This window comes from Cydia splendana, chromosome 24 (assembly GCF_910591565.1).
Source record: "Cydia splendana chromosome 24, ilCydSple1.2, whole genome shotgun sequence".
Lineage (NCBI taxonomy): Eukaryota > Metazoa > Arthropoda > Insecta > Lepidoptera > Tortricidae > Cydia > Cydia splendana.
The window spans coordinates 7,991,466-8,015,774 of record NC_085983.1 but is presented as its reverse complement, the minus strand read 5'-3'; the positions used below and the strand labels follow the sequence as shown (position 1 = coordinate 8,015,774).

General features: G+C 42.1%; 1 protein-coding gene and 1 non-coding gene across 2 annotated transcripts in view; one reads left to right on the top strand and one right to left on the bottom strand.

Moving 5' to 3' along the window:
• The window catches only part of LOC134802182 (la-related protein 1-like), a 125,350-nt gene that overhangs the window by 44,279 nt on the left and 56,762 nt on the right, over positions 1-24,309 (top strand). The window contains exons 2-3 of the mRNA XM_063774776.1: positions 2,832-2,951; positions 4,845-4,910. Coding sequence (XP_063630846.1) covers positions 2,832-2,951; positions 4,845-4,910 — 186 coding nt within the window. The remainder of the gene's footprint in view (positions 1-2,831; positions 2,952-4,844; positions 4,911-24,309) is intronic.
• On the bottom strand, positions 3,621-3,692 carry Trnaa-ggc (transfer RNA alanine (anticodon GGC)). The gene has a single exon. It is a non-coding gene; the product is annotated as a tRNA-Ala (tRNA).

Genomic DNA, 24,309 nt, shown 5'->3' with positions numbered 1-24,309 from the left:
TGTCAAAATTTTGTTTTTGTAATGGCATTTTATGGCAGCCCTTTAAGCCAAATCTCGTAGAAAAACCGGACAAGTGCGAGTCGGACTCGCCCACCGAGGGTTTCGTACTTTTTAGTATTTGTTGTTATAGCGGCAACAGAAATACATCATCTGTGAAAATTTCAACTGTCTAGCTATCACGGTTCGTGAGATACAGCCTGATGAGAGACGGATGGACGGGCAGCGGAGTCTTAGTTAGGGTCCCGTTTTTACCCTTTGGGTACGGAACCCTAAAAAGGGGCGATCTATGATGGCGCCATCTATGCAAACCTTTGACAGTTGCCAACCCCAATATGCGCGTGCGATAGAGATAGGAACAGACGAGTCAATGTATGAAATTCCTCGTTTTATTTAAAGTTTGCCTCGGAACGTCAGCATAACGTCACTACTTCCTTTAACGTCACAATAATTAAGTTTTTTTCAACAAAATTGCTCAACTCCTTAAATCAGTAGTAGGTGGTCAAGCTAATTTAGATCTTATTTAATAAGACACAGAGTTCAGTTGGAATGCATTTAACTTATTTGGCTGTAGAACTGGAAATCACAAATCGATACAAGGTGGCAGTGTGGGTGTGGTGCAAAGATAACGTGGTAGCGATTTTGGGTTGGAGACATAGAGTCTTCTTCCTCGCGTTATCCCGGCATTCTGCCACGGCTCATGGGAGCCTGGGGTCCGCTTGACAACTAATCCCATGATTTGACGTAGGCACTAGTTTTTACGAAAGCGACTGCCATCTGACCTTCCAACCCAGAGGGTAAACTAGGCCTTATTGGGATTAGTCCGGTTTCCTCACGATGTTTTCCTTCACCGAAAAGCGACTGGTAAATATCAAATGATATTTCGTACATAAGTTCCGAAAAACTCATTGGTACGAGCCGGGGTTTGAACCCGCGACCTCCAGATTGCAAGTCGCACGCTCTTACCGCTAGAAGGCTACCAGCGCTTTTTTCGCGCGCGGTTGGAGACATAGAGTCTCCATCAGATATATCGGGGCGACTAAGGGCTGATTTAGACGGCGCGCGAACTCGCATGCGATTTTAGTTATATACATTGCGTGCTGTGGATTACGTCCAATTCAATCGACCAATCCAAACCCGCAATGGCATGAAACTCGCATGCGAGTTTTCGCATCGTCTAAATCGGGCTTAAGGCAGTGGTGAGACACTGCTCCGTTCCGGCAAAGGCAAACTCGGCTCCTTTCGGCTCATCATTGCTCCGAGCAATTATTAGGGTTGGCACCACTTGACGTCCTTTTGCGTGCACGACCACAGATAAGATAATCACTTGAATTTTGACAACCCTAAATAGCCGAAAGGGATAGTGCCATAGCAGAAAGAGATGCATGATTCGACCCTGAATCGCTGTCAAACTTCGGTTTTGTAGGAAGTGTCCTTTCTGTACGGTAGTACTATTATTTCTTCTGTGTTATTACCTTTATTCCCGCTTTTACCTCATCACTAGTACCATGCGCTAAACCACTTTTTTGATACAGAAGCAAACTGGTTTGCTAAAACTCGATTTCGGTGCAGCTATAATGATTGACTTGAAGTATGGAACTGCATCGAATGGGGTTGGCAACTGTCAAAGGTTTGCCTAGATGGCGCCATCATAGCTTGCCCCTTTTTCTATGAGATTTGGCTTAAAGAGCTGGCATCCAGGGTATTAAAAAAACAAAAATTTGACACAATTCTAGGGATTGACAGGGCAAGCTATGATGGCGCCATCTGCTAAAAACTTCCACCGGCCAACCCCATTGCCGAAACTTGTGATAGTTCTCTACTTGCAATATAGAGGGCGTTGATTGTTCATTACCTTATTTATTATTTATTTATTTTAATCTTTATTGCACAATACATGAAGGTACAAATGGCGGACTTAATGCCTTAAGGCATTCTCTACCAGTCAACCAATGGGTCAAACCAGAAAGATTAAGTAGGTGCAGTGTCTTTAAAGTAAATGAATTTGTAACCAAAACTATACATATATGAATTTTAAGTATGTTGATAAACTTACACATATACTTAATACAAATAAACCTACATAGATACTATACATATTTATATACCTAGTGTGAATCATTAAGTTGACGAAGAAGAAAGTTTGTCAAGGAAATGCTTGCGCAGTATGAGCTTGAATGTGAATTTGGTCTGCGCTTGTCTGATAGAGAGTGGGAGACCGTTCCAAAGTCTGATAGCCGGCGTCGCCTTTAAGAGCTTACCCCTCTGCCGAAAACATTGCACAATTGTGCAAACTTTTGTATGGACTGACATGGCTATTTGTACGTTACGTAGAAATCATGTAGAAATAGCAATACATTTGACGTCCCCTCCTCCGCAAAAATCGGCATACTGTTTTGTACAGAAAATGACAGCCAAGGCGTCTCCAGTTACTAATCCTCTAAGTTCATTACTGTCAATAGCGGGATGTAGTGCATAATTGTTTTCCATAGTATTTTCTCGGAAACGTTCGTATTTGTCATGCTATTTTTTGTACCGAGACTGACTGAAATAGCAAGACACGTTCGTACGTTTTCGTGAAAATACGATGGAAAACAATTAAGGCCTGTACGTAGTTGCGTGTGCGTGAGGCGTGCGCTAAAATGTTGGAGCCGCGCAGCATTGTAGTATACAGATCTCTATGAGAGACGGCACACCGCTTGCGTGACGTGTGCGTGTGTGGCTCCAATATTTTAGCGCAAGTGCATGTCGCGCACACGCAAGCCGGTGTGCACAGGCCTGCATAGGATAGGATGTTTACAAATGTGATATAACAAACCATATTTTTCACACAGGTGCGAGGGGGCAGCACCGGAGTCCCGCCGCCGGCGCCTCCGGCGTTAGAAGAGAAGAGGTCGCCGTTGCAGCCCCAGCAGCAGGGCAGGGCGCAGCCCCCGCCGCAACCGGCGCCGATTGTTCAACCAGGTAACCTATGGGCAGATATACTATCTGTACACAGGCCTCAAGGCTCCGTCACACAGGTGCGAGGGGGCAGCACCGGGTTCCCGCCGCCGGCGCCTCCGGCGTTAGAAGAGAAGAGGTCGCCGCTGCAGCCCCAGCAGCAGGGCAGGGCGCAGCCCCCGCCGCAACCGGCGCCGATTGTTCAACCAGGTAACCTATGGGCAGATACTGTCTGTACTTAGTCTATTGGGCGGCCTCTTATAAGGCCTGCACTCACCCGTTAGTCGCCACTGTATTCGCAGCAGGAGGGCGCATGCCACACGCTCGCGCGGTTTTAGAATTATTCAGTGTCCAACAGATGGCGCCACTAGACACTTACCACAGAACCAGTGTAACTAGGGGTCGACAAACTGCGGCTCTTTACGTCACCCATAAAATTAACCCTTGAGAGTTCTACTTTCACCACTGAAAACGACATTTGTGGCTCTTTAAGCTTCCTTAAACTGGTGATTTTTACTGCAGTTGGCTCTTCTCAAAAGTTTGCCGACCCCTGCCTTAAACATTAGCTCTTACAAGAATTCGAATGTCATTACCATTAGAATAAATTCAACTTCCACCAAACGATATATAAATTGTAAACACAGGATGTTAATCACAATGAAAAAATCAACGATGCTCAACTGTGGCCAACGTGGGACTCGAACCCACATCCTTGGATTGCCGGTCCAATGCGTTATCAATTCCGCCAGCTGACCATCCGTCAATCAATGCGAATTTAGTCATTACAACTGTGACAAGAGGCTGTCCATAAATTACGTCATCGATTTTTGTCGATTTTGATCCCCCCCTCCCTAAAATCATCCAAAAATCATGCTTCGAATGACCCCCTTTCCTCCTAAGTCATGCTACCATCTTTCGAAGTCCAGACCCCCCCCCTAATTTATGAATAGCCCCCAAAGTCACTAGCGACATCTGCATTCTAAGGTTTACAACCTTTGAACACCAAACGCTCATTAGACTACGGGCCCCAGGCCAGTACGGTTACCATCAGTTTGTCACTGACATAAACGCCGTCGAGAACGTAATTTACTTTCCATACATCTCGCTCGCACTCGCATATTAGTGCAAACGGGATGTATAGAAAGTAAATTACGTTCTCGACGGCGTTTATGTCAGTGACAAACTGATGGTAACAGTACTGGACTCCTACCTAAACGATCCCTGTCTACTTCTACTCGTAATAGTAGTTTATGTGACTGCTACATAATGAGAGGTATTAAAATACGAGTGTGGGTTTAAGAAACGAACGTTAGTGAGTTTCTTAATAGGATCACACGAGTGTTTTAATGCCTAATTATGTACAGCTACATACACTACTTTATCTAAACACATACTTAAAACTAACTAAAAGATAAACTGTACGTCAAATGGCGGTGAATGTAAACTTTTTTCACGCATGTCACACATCCGTAGTTTTTTTTAATTCCTAGACCTCTCCTAGACAAAAGAATGAAGTCCCTATTCTCATGTCACTCGAGATCAAATATCGTGCGGTTTATATTTAAAAAACATACTAAAGTGACGTTTCGTATCGATAACTGTTTTAATATCTATGGATACTAGAATAGAGCCCTACTTGAGTTTTGACTGCTGTTCCAAATTTAAACTCATAACCTACAAAAATCTATAACGTTATGTACATTAAAGTACAAATTTTCCTACTACCACAGATAAGAAAGTTCTCATAGTAAAATTGGTTGTAATAAAGCTTGTCATTTCCTACGGTTTCTGAACGCATTATAGAGCACTAATGACATGTGTGTAGATAAACTATAAGTTCGCGTGGCCTTCATAAAACTAGCAACTTATCTGTGTTGTATTGTAACAGCTGCGTATTGTCAACAGAGCCAGCGGTGGCGCCGCCCAAGCCTGCCATCGTGAAGGCGCCGAAGATACCGAAGGTCAACCAAAAGGTAAGCCACAGTCAGCCTTATGCTCACTATTCCTATAGATTACGTCCGCGAACTATAGTCTATATCTTTAGGTATTTAAAAAATCGGGCAAGTGCGAGTCGGACTCGCGCACGAAGGGTTCCGTACCATAATGCAAAAAAAAAAAAAAAAAAAACAAAAAAAAGCAAAAAAAAAAAACGGTCACCCATCCAAATACTGACCACTCCCGACGTTGCTTAACTTTGGTCAAAAATCACGTTTGTTGTATGGGAGCCCCATTTAAATCTTTATTTTATTCTGTTTTTAGTATTTGTTGTTATAGCGGCAACAGAAATACATCATCTGTGAAAATTTCAACTGTCTAGCTATCACGGTTCGTGAGATACAGCCTGGTGACAGACGGACGGACGGACGGACGGACGGACGGACGGACGGACGGACGGACGGACGGACGGACGGACGGACGGACGGACAGCGAAGTCTTAGTAATAGGGTCCCGTTTTACCCTTTGGGTACGGAACCCTAAAAAGAGCAAACAAAATCAGGTTACAGTCAGGTCGTTCAGTAACAGATCCAGGTGGTTTTGTATTTGGTTGGTTAATCAATAAATGGTATAACTAGCCGATTTACAAATTATTTGTTTACTTTTATTTAAGTACCTAAAGATTAGGGAATGCTCCCGGGAATTCCCGGTTCAAATTTAAACTTTTTGGGTACCGGTTCTGGTATTGAAAATCCCGGTTCTTCGGTACTTTTCGGTACGGAAAAATGAGTAAAGTAAAACGCATTCAATTAATTTAAAATTTGGCGCGTAATCTCCGTAGCACCCAGACTCCAGCACTCCGCAATCTCGACTGCCTAAGGTTAGTTCCGCTCGGTAATTTGCTACGATACAGACGTTGGCGACCCTACATCGGGAGCGATAACTACCCTGACATGTCATGCTCAAGTTTTCGGATAAATACTTACAAGTACATATAAGTATTGTAGCTGTTGTAGTTCGATCGTATATACATATATGTGAATTAAAACAAAGAAGTAGACTAGGGGGCTAATCCGAACGTACTTATTGATGTCTAAATGATGTTATTTTGTTATTATTCGCGCTTACATTACCTATGTGAAAAAGAAAGAAACAAACAGTTCAGTATAGTTTTAAAAACTTTAGGTGAATCAACTAAAGGATTACGCAAGCATTAAAAAAACATATTTTAATTGTCCTTAACGTGCAGCCAGACCCACAACCAGGACCCAGTACAAGAAATAACTAAGTACAGTCGCCATCAGATATATCGGAGCGGCCAAGGTGCTCACAAATATCGGAACACGCCTCTATTGTCAGGGCGTTAGAGCGCGTGTTCAGATATTGTGAACACCTTGGCCGCTCCGATATATCTGATGGCGACTGTACTTACAGACTATCTATATCGAATCTGACAAAAATAACAAATATGACATAATTTGTCGCATGCTTGCAATCGTCGGAGTTACTTTTAAACTGCTTATCACATCTTTCAATTAAAGACAGGTGTTTGAAGAAGCTGGTCAATCCCTGCCAAAATCTCCCAGCACAATCAGGAAAATTTTACTCCAGGTATATGACACAAAAAGAAGATACCTTCGTCAAGAACTACGAATTTAGTTATATTTTTTCTTGTTTAGTGAAAGGTTACAAAACTGTTGCTTTTCCATTTCTTGATTATTTCAATTATAGGTAGTTTGTAACATTTTTTCTTATAGATCTTGTGCATTACATAGTGTACGAAGAAAGTAAGAAAACTTCATACTTTTTGCTAGTGTTGATCTTCACTATTTCGTTCTTTTCTAGGTTGTGTTTAAAACTGAACTACATAAAATTGATTCTTAGTTTTCCGTTTTACTTAAGTAATTCATCTTTTAACAAAAATACAACAGTAAATAACTAAATACTCGGTACCGAAAAGTACCGAAGTACCGGGAAATCCCGGTTCTTTCCCAGTACCGGAAATGTCAGTCCCGGTTCTGGGAACAGTACCAGTACCGCATTCCCTACTAAAGATACAGAGTGTAATATGTATCTGAGGGGCAGGAGTTACTCTCAAAAAGATCCTGCAGCTGTTTGAATTTGCAGACCTAGGCAGGCGTGGCTCACTCCGCGATTTCGTCGCGTCGCTACAAGTACACGCGGCCCACACCTATTTTGGTGTCTAGTAGTAGTAGTTGCCGCGCACCACTACGGAACGGACGCCTGCTCGCGCGCGCGCGTGCGGACGGTATCGGCCTGTCAGTTGTTCGGAACTGTCAAAATTTTGTTCCAAAGGGGCCCGCTGATTAACAGTCCGCGGACGGTATCGGCCTGTCAGTTACGGGGCCCGCTGATTAACAGTCCGCCGGACGGTATCGGCCTGTCAGTTAGAACAAAATTTTGACAGCTCCGAACAACTGACAAGCCGATACCGTCCGGCGGACTGTTAATCAGTGGGCCCCTTTAGAACAAAATTTTGACAGTTCCGAACAACTGACAGGCCGATACCGTCCGGCGGACTGTTAATCAGTGGGCCCCTTAATAGACTCGTTTTGTTAGAGAGTGAACCTTCTGTAAATCTGTACCTAGTACTATTTTATTTATTCTGTGCCTTGAGCTCGTCGCGCTTCAAAGGGTTAATAACATTATAACTGGGTGTAGAACCTCCATTTTTGGAAAACGGTTAATATTATCAAAAACCAACCCTCGACTTCACACTTGATCGCTTCAGACCAGTTTTACATACCAGTTCCTTCGCCGATAATAATGATTGTAATGAAAGTTAATTAATACAATTAACGAGCCGGCTGGCCCGTTTTCGATGCGGTTTGTGCAAAACATCCTCGTTGCGAGGCGAATCGCTTCCGTTGTTAGTTGCTATCGGGTAACCGGTTCGATTCCCGACACAGGTACAAAATATACTGGGTCAAGCAGATCTTGTCAGTAGAAAAAGGCGGCAAATTTGAAAAATGTAGGCGCGAAAGGATATCGTCCCATAGAAAATTTGAATTTCGCGCCTTTTTCTACTGACAAGATTTTCTTGACCATCTATACCTAGAGTTAGCCCAAGAAAAGTCTGCAACGATTTTGATAGCACACGTAGTGCAAGTGTTATTTGAAACGTCAAACTTCTATGAAATTATGACGTATATATAACACTTGCACTGAATATGCTATCATAATCGTTGCAAGACTTTTCTTGGTCTAACTCTGGGTACAGATGTAGTGCATAATTATTTTTCTTCGTATTTTCACGGAAACGTACGAACGTGTCTTGCTATTTCAGTCAGTCTCGGTACAAAAAGTACTGAGGTTGACTGAAGTAGCATGACAAGTACGAATACGAAGTTACGAACGCTTCCGATAAAAAGTCCGCCATTTGTACATTTTATTTGTATTTTGTGCAATAAAGTTTAAATAAATAAATAAAATACGATGGAAAATAATTATGCACTACATTTGTACTAGAAGATCTCATTTTCTCAACCTCCTACCACGAAACGTTTACTAGACCTATAAGTGCATTTTCTGGAATAGCCGATGGTGCCCTGTTGGGGGTTAGAAGGTTATCCGTTAATAGGGTATTATACTGTATTAAAAATAAACTATTTTACACCATGCATGAAATAAAGCACCAGATAATTATTAGAAAAACACAGATAGGAGTTATTTTTAAACACAAGTTCTATTTAATAAATCGGATAGAAATATGAAAAGTAGGTGAGTTGACCGTGACGTGATGTTTCATATAAATTCCATATTAGCAAATCGTTTTGACAGTTCTAAAAAAGTAACTGATTTGACTAGTAGGAAAATACCCTATTACTGGACATCCTGTATAGGGTAGGACAATGTGAATGCGCTATCACGGCTACCACGAGTTGGCATTTGACATTTACGTTAGCGACTGCGTGATCTCGATCGCATTCCCTTTCTATCGTAACAATATATCAGTGCCAGAGCGAGATGGACTAGGATCGAGTTTACGCAGACGCTAACGTAAAAGTCAAGTGTTAACTCGTGGTACAGCTATGAGGGCCTACCGCGAACCACGTTCGACGTTTTGCCTGAGTTGCCTCCCTGTCACACTTACGTACGAATTTACAAGTGCGACAGTGAGGCAACAAGGCCCTCTGGTCTGATAGGCGTTGCTCACAGCAACTGTGGAATATGCCCGATACGTGTCAATTGTTACAGAATAGTGATGGGACCTCGCTCAAGCGATTTTTTGCGATATTTGTTTATCGATTTCGTTCTATGGGGAAAGGTAAACTTTTTTTTCAGTAGTAAGAGAATCGGTTTTAAATTGAACGTTTTGATAAGTTCAGTGAACTTTTCTTATGAGTCACTCTGATAGTAGATTTTTTTGGGTACTTGGATAAAGTTGTTTTCTACACTTGTGTCAAAAAAGTTAGTGAAGCATTTTTTGTATTTATTACGATTGAAGGACTGATAGTATTACTTATAATAAAATAATGCGCTGTATATGTATTCCAGTGTTTAAATCATTAATTTATTAAAAAAAATATTGATAATTATTACTGTCGGCAGATTTACCGTAAAAGAAGCAATTGCGTATATATTATTCAATAAATTATATTTAATTAAACTCATAATGATACCGGAGTGGGGGAAGTGCAGTTAAGAAACTTGGTGATACATGCCAAAAGATATTTTAATGATAATTAGTCAGTAATCAGTCAGTCATGGGGCATTCTCTATAATATCTATGAAAAGGGACCTTATTGTCGATGGCGCTTACGCCGCACAGCGTCGCTCGGCCTTGTATTTATATCGGAGCATCGTTACTAATGGCGTAAGCGCCATCGACAATAAGGTCCGTTTTCATAGATAACGTCACATATGTTTATTTACTGTCGCTGTGTTTTAACGACATTTACTAATTTTATTCATTTCCCGCAAGTTATTTAACAACTTCAACTTTTAATTTCTTTTTTAAGAGAAAACTCATTAAGCGAATACTATCATAATGATTGAAACTTGTTCTCATGGCAGTTCAATTAATTTCTTATTATTATTCAATAAAACTAATTTACTGGTAATATTATATTAATGCGAATTCACATAATATCATATTTTTTAAACCCTGGTAAATTATTTAGTACCTAGCGATCTCCAGGTCGCGATGTCCTGGGTTCAATTTCTAGTTCACGGTATTTTTGTTTATGTTTAAGCTAATGTTCTTAGTTGTAAGGTTAATTTTCGTCTATTTCAATATCTGTGTGCTTGTCCATTTTTAAGGATCCGTACCCAAAGGTTAAAAACGGGACCCTATACTAAGACCACTGTCCGTCTGTCACCAGGCTGTATCTCATGAACCGTGATAGCTAGACAGTTGAAATTTTCACAGATGATGTATTTCTGTTGCCGCTATAACAACAAATACTAAAAAGGAACCCTCGGTGGGCGAGTCCGACTCGTGCTTGGCCGGTTTTTCTATACTTATAGAAGAGATCTTCTTTACTATAAAATTCATTCACTGCACAATTCACTTAGTGATTGCTAGCCAAGTGTTAAAGATAGTCTATCAGCTGTACATTACGTCATACTTGCATATCTGTAAAGGTTAAAAATACAATAAATAACTGTCTATCACATAACATTATGATTGTCACATATGTATAACATTTTCATTTAATTATGTTAATTATCATTAACGCCCTATTAGCGTTCATCGTAAATATAATTGCATTTTTATACAAAGCTCACCGGAGCCTCTGGCCGCCTGAAATTCCAGGGGGTCACATGCGCGTCTCCGATTCTTTATTATTAACATTATAAAGAAAATAAAACATAAACGAAACTAAATTTGGCATTGTTTCAAATATAGAGGAAATAGGATAGTTTTAATCAATCATCATGGTATTAAGGACTACAATAATAAGTACATACCTTCATTATCATACTTAACACATTCAACACCAAGAACCCGACTGTCGGGTACACTGTTCGTAGCGACTACGCGCTACCTACGACGAAACCGTGGCTACGCGCTACGAGCGTAACCCGTAGCACTTAGTGGTATTGAATGTGTTAAGTGATGTTTGAAATTGAAGTTTGTTAATTATTAATGTATATTTTAATGCATTTGCTCATTGAAAATCCTCCAAAGTTAAGAAATTCGATATCATGTTTAATATCGAGCCTCTTAAAGTAATAACTTTTAATAATAATCTTTAGTGTTCGTGGCCCGATGTAGCGCACGTATGTTTATTATATACTATTACATTTACTGTACTTATGTAATTAAATTAATCCTACACGTATATCTGAATAAATTAATTCGACGATTTAATGTACATGTTGATTGTGAGTTTATATCTGATTTAGGTTTAATGACATGAATATATAATGCTTAACGTATAATAAGATAGGGATAGGTTTAGGTGGTTCGTAACAGATAATTAATAAAAAACAAACCAACACACAAGCGATTGAACAAAGTTTTTATATAACCTAATAATATACATATATAGATATATCACCCCTCTTTTTGCGTTGGTGCTGTTGGTGATTAAAAGCGCAATTAGTTAACGTATTTACTCGTCACATACAAATCAGTTTTAACCTAGATTATAAAGAAGAGATTGTATGTGCCATTTTCCGCAAAATGTACCACATTAAGATGCAAAGACATATTGTATAATATAAATATGGCTCTAATTAACAAATGACATGTATGTACCGTAATGAAAAGTACCTCTTTTTGTTTAAGAAAAAAAATACCAGCCGGCTAACCATCAGATTCCTATGCTAAGTGGCTGAAAATATTACATTGATATATTTAAATTACATTATTTTCTTGAGGGATACAATGTGTCTTAGCTTTCGTCTGGTCCCGGTTATATTATCCCTATTACTTCAGTACAAGTCCCGGTTATATAAAAATAAACCGGTAATCCTTAACTTATTGTTAAACCAGTCGGCGTGTCACATCACTACCAGTCGAGCGCCCAGCGCCACAACAGACGGTCGCGCCGCGCGCCATTTTTAATTTCCCAAATACTAATTCTTTTAAAAAAACAAACATTTCTATTTTCAAATCCGTCGCGTCCGAAGTTTGGGTGTTTTATAGTGCACGCATTGGAATCCAGATTTGTTTTTGTGTTGTGTTTGTGAGTTTTATAGCAATATTAGTTCTGGTGACACAAATTGGATGGCCGTTTCATGGTTTTTAAATGCGCAGCGCTGAGTTTTCATCAATAATCCTTACGAAATGCGATAGAAGTTACGGTCGAGGTGTTTTATGCTGTTGTGTTCTCTGGCGTGAAAAGTATTTTTTAATCTCGAATTCTCGATCCGGCTTCGGCGGAGCGATGTCGCTCCGTTATATTTGTTTTTATTTTAATTGTGACACTAGCTGTGCCAGCGGTTTCGCTTATGTAGCCAATACTCCTCACCCTTTGGGGTTGTAATAAAAAAGATAATGAATGTTGTCTACATGCTAAATTTCATCATAATAAGTCCAACATAATAAAATGTCTGAACATGCCCTTTAAAGTCTTGAAGTGAATCGCTGGTAGCCTAGCGGTAAGAGCGTGCGACTTTCAATCCAGAGGTCGCGGGTTCAAATCCCGGCTCGTGTCAATGACTTTTTCGGAACTTACGTACGATATATCATTTGATATTTATGTCGCTTTTCGGTGAAGGAAAACATCGTGAGGAAACCGGACTAATCCAAATAAGGTCTAGTTTACCCTCTGGGTTGGAAGGTCAGATAGCAGTCGCTATCGTAAAAACTAGTGCTTACGCCAATTCTTAATATTAGTTGCCAAGTGGACTCCAGATTCCCGTAACCCGTGGCAAAAAGCCGGGACAGATGCGAGGAAGATGATCGCCTTGAAAATAGGCCTGATGACAAATTTTGAAAACCCTTTTAATATCGTCGGTACACTTGTATTAGTTCTGAAAAACACTATATTTCAGTTATACTCATAAGATTTAACATAGATAATTGCATTTTATTATAGCTAGTTTAAACTTCGCGCGAAAACGCCTCGCATGCCTTTTGTGACGTCATAATTTAGTTGGTGGTAGGGTGGTAGATATTGTTTACATACTTACAGTTACGAATTTCCCTTGAATCCGAATGATATTGTTAATTCAGCACCATATATTACGATTAGGGATGATAAATACATTACAAAAATTTATCACAATAACTCATTTTACACAAAAACTCTCACACGGTTGCAGTTTAAGATGAATTATTTAGATACATGTAAATTTTGAGTGAAAATCACCGAACGCCGCTTTTACTTTTTAATTTTTTATTTTTTCTAGTTACGACAGCCAACATGGCAATGATAGTTCCATTCAGCCAAATAATTAAAAAAGTTTGTTGTTGAAATATCGTATTATTTAGCATTTTATTTAAATAATAACAAATAGATATCTACTTTATATCGTGTAATAATATTTTTTGGACGTAATAAATGTTTAGTGGCGAAATAACATTTTTTTTGCACCTTTCGAACTCTTTGGTGCCCACGTATAGATTTCGGTCTATGTTGCTCTAAGAAATATGTTATGGATTGATGACGTCACTGTTTGGAACGTTTCTGATTGGCGTTTCAGTAAAAATGGCCGATTGGAGAATTTTGCACTTTTATTTTATTGAATATATTAATAATCCTTCAGTTTATACTGAGATTGGGCCATTTTTTAGAATCATATTAACATATATGTTTCGTTGAAACCATTATTTCCATGATTCTTTGTTACTTGCAACAGGCCTATTGAAACGCGAGCAAACGATGATGCACTATAATGTTTTGAAAACATAGTGTTTTTAACTCACATTTATAGACGGGTCTATCGCGAAATTATTTTATTACGTTTGTGAATTAATTAAATAATAAATATTATAGGATAATTTTACACAGATCAATCTTAGTCCCACGGTAAGCTCAATAAGGCTTGTGTTGTGGGTACTAGACGACGATATATATAATTATATGTAAATACAAATATTTGTGATAAACACACAAATAAATGCCCTTACCAGGATTCGAACCCGTGAACTCCTGCTTCGTAGGCAGGGTCACTACCGACTAGGCTAGGAGCTAAATCAAAGTTATGTGTTCAAAACGCAAGTTTTAAATATTATAAGTATTATAACAGAGTGTTTGTTTAGATATTTGTGATACCTTGGCCGCTCCGATTTATTTGATGGCAACTGTATGTTCACATGCTAGTGTGAATCTCAATGCAATACAACCTGCATTGATTACAGCAGCGGTTCTCAAACTTTTTTGGTGACGGAACCCTTTTGGATAGCGAAATATTTGACGGAGCCCCAAATAAAAAAAATCGTTTGTCACTATTTAACTGTGGACCAGAGATACAGAAGAGCTGGTTATTGATTTGTTGTCGCTTTTTCTCGCGGAGCCCCCACAGAGGCTTTGTAGAGCCAAAGAGAATAGAATGTATAGAGGCGGACTGTCAAAGTCAATTATGTAGCCCTGTAAATTTACTGCCATCTTTTGATAGAAGATTAACACTTTTAGAACGCCATTTGACTTTGATCCTTATTCTTTCACTGATATGTGTTAACTTGTTAAATATTAATGCCATCTTCTCGATACTAGGCCAACGGTATGGTGCAATATTTTCGAGCGATGGCGCCATAACCTTCAGCCTACTCTCGAGTAGATGGCGTTAATATTAATATTTAACAAGTTAACACATATCAGTGAAAGATTAATGATCAAAGTCAAATGGCGTTCTAACAGTTTTAATCTTTTGTCGAAAGATGGCAGTAAATGTACTGTAGCTACATAATTTACCATGACAGTAACTCTCTATTTCAAATTCTCTTTGGTAGGGCCCTAGGGGTCCGCGGAGTACACTTTGAGAATGGCTAGATTACAATATGTCACGTATTGCCATAGGAACACATTAGTAGTTCAGTCGTAACTGGACTATCAGGTTAAACCAGACATTTGTAGTTATTAGATTCACTATCATTTGACGACTGGTCTGGTCTAGTGGCAGGCGTGGCTCACTCCGCGATTTCGTCGCTTTGCTACAGGTAGCTAAAAGTACATCCATTCCACACCAATTTTGGTGGCTAGCCATAAGCCGCGCGTGGCGCTGTCGCCACCTAGCGGCCATATCTGTCCTGATCGTAACAGACGCGTTTTCGAGAGTGAGTCTTCTGTACCTAGTACTATTATTTATTCTGTGCTAGTGGGTACTTGGGTAGTGATCCTGCCTATGAAGCCGATGGTCCCGGGTTCGAATCCCGGTAAGGGCATTTATTTGTTGGTCAATCCAGCACATAGGTGTAGATTAGAGTTTAACAAACGCCCGTCTGTCGGACATTCATTATTCTCGCTCGTTAATATAATTGCCGTATTTTCACGTAGTCATTAAAACGTAACGCCTCAGTACCTCGTGCGTCCGTTGGTAACGTAACACAGATATAAACTACTCATTTTTGGCCAAACTAAAGAAAGATGATTGATTTGCTCTGTATAAACTCTTGTGTTTGAGAATTGCCACTATTGCCAGACTTGGATGGCAGTAAAAAAAATTTGGCTATTTCATACATTTTGGCTGGTCTATTTACTATGGGAGGGTACTTTTTTTTCGCGATTTCGGGGTTGGTCCCATAGTAAAAGTTGCTCAGTATAATCCCAAAACCTCCCTGGCAACGGGAACGCAGTTATTTTTTAGCCACCGTGTATAAGCCATCCGACACCACTGCCCTCTCTACACGCTGGCCCAACTTAGTGGGCCCATTGACATAGATACTAGACTGGCCTTACGGGCAATAATAATGAGGCATGACAGGGGCCATTACAGCGGTGTGACACCGCTACAACGCGATTTGTTGATGAGTTCGCATCACGCGCGCTATTGGTCGCAACTAGTTGCATTAGACTGCACGATTGGCTGGAATTCGTGAGAGACACCACTGAACTAGTACCGTTTTTAGTGTCCGTAAGGCATATATGGGGCATTATCTATGAAAAGGGACCTTATTGTCGATGGCGCGTACACCGCACAGCGTGGTGCGGCATTGTTTTTATATCGAAGCATCGTTAGTAATGGCGTAAGCGCCATCGACAACAAGGTCCCTTTTCATAGATAACGTCACATATACGTCAATGAGTGGGCCAGTATGATGGCCCAACGTGTATATAGGAGCCATATGGGAACCCTTCAACCGTGACTAGACAAGCTTTGTGTATAAATAGTGTTGGCGTGCAACCAAACTCAAACATTCTATATTATTGGATACTGGTCTACAATCTACAATACAACGGGATTTAACGGATTTAACCTCGTAAGACCCAGCATAAAAAGTTTTCAAATTGAACCTTATTCTACAAGTAAATAGGAACGAATTTCGTTTGTTTTAAAAAGCAATGAAACAAAGGATAAGCTACTTTATGTGGTTCATGAAAGGTTCAAATTAGATGTAAATATATTTTTCCTTTTTTATTGTGGGACGTTATATATATGTATAACATTACCATGTTGTTGTGTGGTCGGGGGGTAACTAATGCGCCAACGCATGTCCTCAGAGGTGGTCAAAAGGTTGTGAACCTTGAAATGCAGATGTCGCTAGTTACGTCACAGTTGCAATGACTAAATTCGCGTTGATTGACGGAAGATCAAGAATTGGTAACGCATTTTACGCGTTGGACCGGCAAATCCAAGGATGTGGGTTCGAGTCCCACGTTGGCCAGAGTTTGATCATCGTTGTTTTTTTCATTGTGATTGACATCTGTTTTTACGATTTATAGGTTCCAATTAGATTGCGCGATTATGTACATTGTAATGTACATTTAGTCTCTGGAGTTTAATACAATCAGCAACACTCTTGTCCATCGGTGGACCTTAAGCTTTCTATATATAATATAATATAAATATTAAGGACATTAAATTTTTACACAAATTGACTAAGCCCCACGGTAAGCTCAAGAAAGCTTGTGTTGTGGGTACTCAGACAACGATATATATAATATATAAATACTTAAATACATAGAAAACAACCATGACTCAGGAACAAATATCTGTATCATCATACAAGGAAATGCCCTTACCAGGATTCGAACCCGGGACCATCGGCTTCATAGGCAGGATCACTACCCACTAGGCCAGACCGGTCGTCAATTTTGTAATAAGGTTTACGAAATGTCAGTTAACAGTGTGGGCGATGATACAGTCGACGTCAAAAATATGTTTACACTTTTGCACCTTACCCCTTTGTAATAAGGCGAAAAATGTAAACATATATTTGACGTCGACTGTACAGTCAAGTGTACAAATATGGGTGCACTAATCATCTCAAAAATATGTCGCATAGCTCTTATGTCAGCGAATTAAGAACTACGGGGCATATTTTTGAATAAGTTGGCTACACCCATATTTTTACAGTTGACTGTACTATCATAAATAGTCTTGATCGTTTACATATTTTCTTTAGTTGTTTTATTGTAACTTTCTTGCAAAAAAATGAAAGAAATGTATGGGCAGCGGTCGCATGCGGCCCGCGAACCTCTCGCTTGCGGCCCGCGAGCCTCCCTGGCTATTTTATATGTAATATTGACAAACGACAATGTCTGATAAAGTCACAAATATTACCAAAGTGCGGCCCGCGTCAACTTCGTTAACTACATGTGGCCCTTGGCTGCTAAAAGGTTGCCGACCGCTGAATTAAAGTGTACCATTTACTTTTTTTTCAAAAATCTGTCAACTTTTGGGTTATTTCTGCTCAGAATCATGAGGGCTATCGATTTAAAAAGAAAAAAAAATGTGTCCCAAATATATAAAATGTCAGTTTTGTAACGCATTTTCACATACATTTTATATGGATCGTTACAAAGGACTATGCGTCAAAATAGAGTTGAGAGTTAGGTCATTAGATAGGTATTTTTCTGTACTTCATTTCGTTCTATGGGCACCAAGCGGAATTCCATTGCAGAACTGAGAATTTGGTATATTAGTCAAAATGTCGTCACCCTTATTACCTAGGCAATAGAGTCCACCGCCGGGCGAGCGCGGCAAATCATTCAGTGTGCTCGCCCGGCGCGCGGCGGCGAGCGAACATCTACCCTGCAGCAATTAATTTACTTACTTGGACTCTATTGCCTAGGTAATAAGGGTGACGACATTTTGGCTAAAATACCAATATCTCAGTTCTGCAAAGGAATTCCGATTGGTGCCGATAGAAAAAAATGAAGTACATAGAAATACCTATCTAATGACCTTACTCTCAGAGTCGGAGTCAGAGGAGACTGCAATGCACATTCTCTGCTCTTGTGGACCACTAATGTCAAAAAGAAGTACCTACCTAGGGCGACACGTAGTGCAACCCTATGAGGTACAGAACATTACGGCCCAAAGAATCTGGAACTTTCTGGATGCAACGGGCATTAGTAATGAACTTTAAAGGGCCGTCACAATAGATCAATGCTGGTCGATGCGACACTCAAAGGCCCACAACACCACAATAATAAATAATACTCTAATTTCTGTTGGCGTTGGGTCCGGGCTCCATACAAAGTTGCCCAGCCCAGGGTCCTTTAACACCCAAATAGCCGCAATAGTTTTGCAAGTATGATAAACTTCTACTCGCTCTGATATCTTCTTTTCAGTACTCCTAGTGTAAATTTCATTCCATAGCGTGACGTGACGTACGCGTTTGCGTTAAGTGTCAATTTGTATGGGATTTTGAGTTTCCAAAACCTCCCGCTTGGCGCGCTGTTCAAAATCCTATACAAAAATAGACTAAAGTCTATTCTCGTCACGGTCTTCACGCTATCGAATTGATTTACACAAGGGATTCTGTTCCTAACCTTTTGCTTAGATATAGTTTCAACGCTGGTCAGTAAGTAGTTTAGTCTTCTTCCTCGCGTTATCCCGGCATTTTGCCACGGCTCATGGGAGCCTGGGGTCCGCTTGACAACTAATCCCATGATTTGACGTAGGCACTAGTTTTTACGAAAGCGACTGCCATCTGACCTTCCAACCCAGAGGGGAAACTAGGCCTTATTGGGATTAGTCCGGTTTCCTCACGATGTTTTCCTTCACCGAAAAGCGACTTGGCAAATATCGAATGATATTTCGTACATAAGTTCCGAAAACTCATTGGTACGAGCCGGGGTTTGAACCCGCGACCTCCGGATTGAAAGTCGCACGCTCTTACCGATAGGCCACCAGTGCTTCGTCAGTTAGTAGTTTAGTACAACGTATTTATAAACCGGTTAGCACTAATTCATACACTAAATTAATGTTATGAACATTAGTCTATTACATTTCGCAATACCCTATTTGAAGGCCAATAAATGTTTTACATTACTTGTTACGCAATCGTAACGGTTAAACTTATAATGTCGACTTTAAGGCCAATACCAGGCGTGGCTCGCTTCGCGATTTCGTCGCTTTGCTACAGGTAGCTACAAGTACATCCGTTGCACACCAATTTTGGTGGCTAGCCATAAGCCGCGCGTGGCGCTGTCGCCACCTAGCGGCCATTCTGATCGTAACAGACGCGTTTTGTTAGAGAGCGAGTCTTCTGTACCTAGTACTATTATTTATTCTGTGACCATGCTACAAAATACAGACAAGTGGTGTCACATTTTAGACATAGAATTCGGCTCATATTCGAACTGGACTGGATACATATCGCCGCTATACTTACTCAACCTCGTATCTGCAACACTCATTTGATGACAAAAACACCCGTATTCCGAATGAAAGAAAAGCGACATTTCCATCAAATGATTGTTGCAGATATGAGGTTGAGTAAGTATAGCGACGATATAGGGACCGTGCGCGATGGAGGGACTGCCATCTTGTGGCCTGAATCGGAAATAAAAACTATACATTGACACTTCATGCCAAAGCAAGTGCGTTCACGTACGTTTTCTTGTGCATTGTGTACTGCCATCTTGTGGCCTACATTGGAAGCTAAAACTAGACATTTCTATTTGGTGCCAATAAACAGGGGGTGCCTGTGCTGCCGTCTACAGTTCATGCACGTTCCCTATTAGTGCGAGCGTTAGCGTATTATGTCAGTTTTGACACTGTCAACGCACTCATGGTACGGGTACACGCGCCGTTTGTTAAATACGTAAAATTCACCTTTGCGTGTTGTTTGTGCAAATCGCCCTATGGTACCTTTTTATGAGGAATTTTAATGCCGTTAAAAAACGTTATGCAGGTGTGTCAGGCAATTGTAAATTAATAAAAACCGGTCAAGTGCGAGTCGGCGAGTCCGATGGGTTCCGTACCATTACACAAAAACGTCAAAAAAATCACGTTTGTTGTATGGGAGCCCCACTTAAATATTTATTATATTCGGTTTTTAGTATTTCTTATAGCGGCAACAGAAATACACCATCTGTGAAAATTTCAACTGTCTAGCTATCACGGTTCATGAGATACAGCCTGGTGACAGACAAACAGACGGACGGACGGACAGACGGACAGCGGAATCTTAGTAATATGGTCCCGTTTTTACCCTTTGGGTACGGAACCCTAAAAAGGGCTAGGCCCTAGGGCTAGAGAGATTTAGATCATACTTTTATAAATACCTATGTATAGTCAGGCTTATAAATATGTGTGCATTTATACACCTTAATCGTGGACCCATAGTCTAGTCTGATCCATAGTCTAGTCAAGGAATAAATAATAGTACTACCGTACTTCGGGAGAGCCTCACTCCTAGAAGACGCGTCCCCAGGTGGCGGATAGGGGCATGCCCGCCTACTTCACAGTAGCAGGGTAGGAATGAAATAAAATAGTTCCCGCGGACCAACAGGCCGGAGAAGGTCACTCCGTATGAAACCATACAGGCTACCAGAAGCCTTGGGGTACCCCCTAAAAGTCTGGCTCTACGGGCACGAACGCAAAGATGGCAGCCCCATCATCGTGATCGGGGTGCTGTGGGCTAATCACCTGCACGCCCTTAAACCAAATAGATTATGAAACCTACACAAGAAGAAAGAAACCGGACCCCCTTTTTAACGACGACCCTTGGCATGAAACAACGGACACGGATTGGATGCTGGAATGTCAGAACCATGGCTCGACCTGAAAGGCTGCCCCAGGTAGCTAAAGTAATGAGGGACTACAGCGTCCACATCTTAGGATTGAGCGAGACGAGATGGAACGGGTTTGGCGAAGTAGAGGCAGATTTTGGCACCACACTACTGTTTAGCGGCAAGGAAGACGAGAGCGCACGCCGGGAATATGGAGTTGGTCTTCTCCTCAGCCGCTGTGCTAAGAAAAGCCTGCTGAACTGGAAGCCGATTTCGGAGCGCATCATTTTGGCGCGGTTTGACTCTCGGGCCCGTAAGATCAGCGTCGTACAGTGTTACGCTCCGACGAACGACGCCACTGACTAGTCGAAAGCCGCCTTTTATGGTCAACTTGAGGCCACACTCAGAAGCGTTCGCAAACAAGACATTGTGATTTTGATGGGCGACTTCAACGCGAAGTTGGGCAGCGACGATGAGGGAAGAGAGCACTACATGGGCCCGCATGGAGCCACCGGAAACATAAACGAGAACGGAGAACTTTTCGGCGAGCTGTGTTCGGCAAGGAGCCTCGTAGTGGGTGGCACACTATTCAAGCACAAGGAGTGCCACAAGACTACGTGGAATTCCCCCGACGGCGTAACGCGCAACCAAATTGACCATGTTGCGATCAGCCGTACTTGGAGGTCCTCATTGCTGGACGTGCGGAACCGCCGTGGAGCCGACTTGGACAGCGACCACCACCTAGTCGTCGCTGAAGTGCGTCTCAAACTGGCGATCCCACGCCGCAAGTCCGAGAAGATCTCTAAAAGTTTCGAAGTACGAAAACTCCGGAACCCAGAATGGCGGGAGAAGTTTCGCCTTTGTCTCAGGAATCAGTACGACCTTCTAGAGGAACTTGAAGATGAGCAGTTGGACGAAACCTGGGACCGCATTCGCACCGCGTATACGAGAGCCGGTGAGGAGGTGCTCGGATACTCACTCCCGACAAGGGAGAGCTGGATGTCGGCAGAGTTATGGCAACTTATAGAAGATAGGCACCGAATAAATATGCAGATACAATCTTCTACCGAACCAGAAACATCCAGTCTCCGGGATCGATACAGCACTCTCCGTTCGAGGATCAGGAAACTCGCGCGCAGAGACCGCCGCAGAGCCGCAGACGAGCTGGCGGAGCGCGCCAACACCGCCGCACGCCGCAGCGACATGCGCGAGCTGTACGACGTCACGCGCCGACTTAGCGGCCGTCGGACACGTGCAGCGAAGAAACCGCTGAAAGGTAAAGACGGCAGTCTCCTGTGTACTTCGAGCGAGCAGCTGAAAAGGTGGACCGAGCACTTCTCGAGCCTGCTGGAGCAAGCCCAATCCCCAGACAGTCAGCATTCCAGTACCGACCTCCCAGACGAGCTTTTGCGTGTGCCGACGGCACCACCCTCCTTCGAAGAAGTGTTGGTAGCGGTGAAGTCCCTGAAACCAGGGAGAGCGCCGGGCATTGACAACATCCACGTAGACATGTTAAAGGTCGATACTGCGACGTCTGCAACTCTGCTGTTTCCCCTATTGACCCGTATCTGGGAAGCTGGACGAGTACCCGATGAGTGGAAGCAAAGTCTCCTGGTGAAAGTCCCAAAGAAGGGGGATCTATCGCAATGCGACAACTGGCGCGGCATAACGCTCCTACCTACTGCCGCAAAAGTACTAGCTAAGATTCTGCTAAATCGCATTGCTCCAAGAGTGGCAGAGACGCTGAGAGACGAGCAAGCAGGTTTCCGCCCTGGTCGCTCCTGCACAGACCACACCAATACCCTACGCATCCTTATTGAACAATGTGTCGAATGGCAGTCGGAGCTGTTCCTAGCCTTTGTGGACTTTGAGAAAGCCTTCGACACCATGAAGTGGAGCGCGCTGTGGTCCAGCCTTCGTCGCAGGGGTATACCCGAGTGTATCATCCGCATAATCCGCTCCTTGTACGAAGGGAGCTCATGCAGGGTGATACATGAAAAGGAAATGGGAGCGCCTATAAGTGTAACTGCCGGTGTGAAGCAAGGATGCCTCCTGTCACCGCTGTTATTCATAATTCTTCTCGACGACGTGATGAGGAAAGTGATCGAAACACCAAGAGGCATTAACTGGGGTACTAAGGAACTGGATGATCTTGATTACGCCGATGACATCGTGCTGATTTCGCCATCGTTAGCCCATCTTAAAGCGAAACTTGAGAGCCTTCAAGAGGAAGCTGAAGCCATGGGCCTGCGAATCAACCGACGGAAGACTGTCAACATGCGAGTAAAATCAGATTGTACGGATCCTTTATTGCTCAAAAACGATCGCCTTGAATCAGTCTCCAAGTTTGTATATCTCGGCAGTACACTAACATGTCGGGGAGGTGCAGACGAAGACGTCGAGAGCAGAATCAAGAAGGCAAAAGCTGCATTTGCTCAACTCAAGCCTGTCTGGGACTCAAACGTTCTCACTCGCCGCGTAAAAATTTCCCTCTTCGAATCCATCGTCAAGTCCGTGCTGCTCTTCGGCTGTGAGACGTGGAGAGTGACAAAAGGGCTGACACACAAGCTACAAGTGTTTGTCAATAAGTCCCTCCGGTCGATCCTCCGCATATTCTGGCCGAAGACTATAAGAAATGAGGATTTGTGGAGTATGTGCCGACAACCTCCGATCGTCCAAGAAGTAGCGCTGCGGAAGTGGAGATGGATCGGTCATACCCTGCGAAGAGGGGATACGAACAACGCCAGTATCGCGTTCGAGTGGCGGCCTCAGGGCGGGAAGCGAGCCCGCAAACGCCCTGTACACACCTGGAGGCGCAGCGTAGAGAACGAGCTGACAGCCGTAGGACTGAGCTGGAACGAGGCCAAGACGGTTGCTCTAGACAGGAAGGCGTGGAAGGATCTTGTGGAGGCCCTATGCACCTCCGGGGTGCCCTAGGACAGACAACAACAACAACAACAACTACCGTACAGAAAGGACACTTCCTACAAAACCGAAGTTTGACAGCGATTCAGGGTCGAATCATGATATCCCTTTCTAACTTATGGCCGTATCCCTTTCGACTATTTAGGGTTGTCAAAATTCAAGTAATTCAGAATCAGAATCAAGTATTTTATTCGTGATAAACTTAAAACTAAAATTACTTACATACATATACAAGATCGCGTATAACTAAAAACTACAAATATTAATAAAATTGGTAAGCGTTAAAGTTTACCAGCACGAAATGAGAATAATTATATTATCTGTGGTCGTGCACGGAAAGGAACGTCAAGTTGTGTCAGCCCTAATAATTGCTCGGAGCAATGCTGAGCCGAACGGAGCCGAGTTTGCCCGAAGTCGGGAGTGTCTCCCCACTGGTCTAGTTTAGTAGATATTTTCAAAAATATTCCTCTAT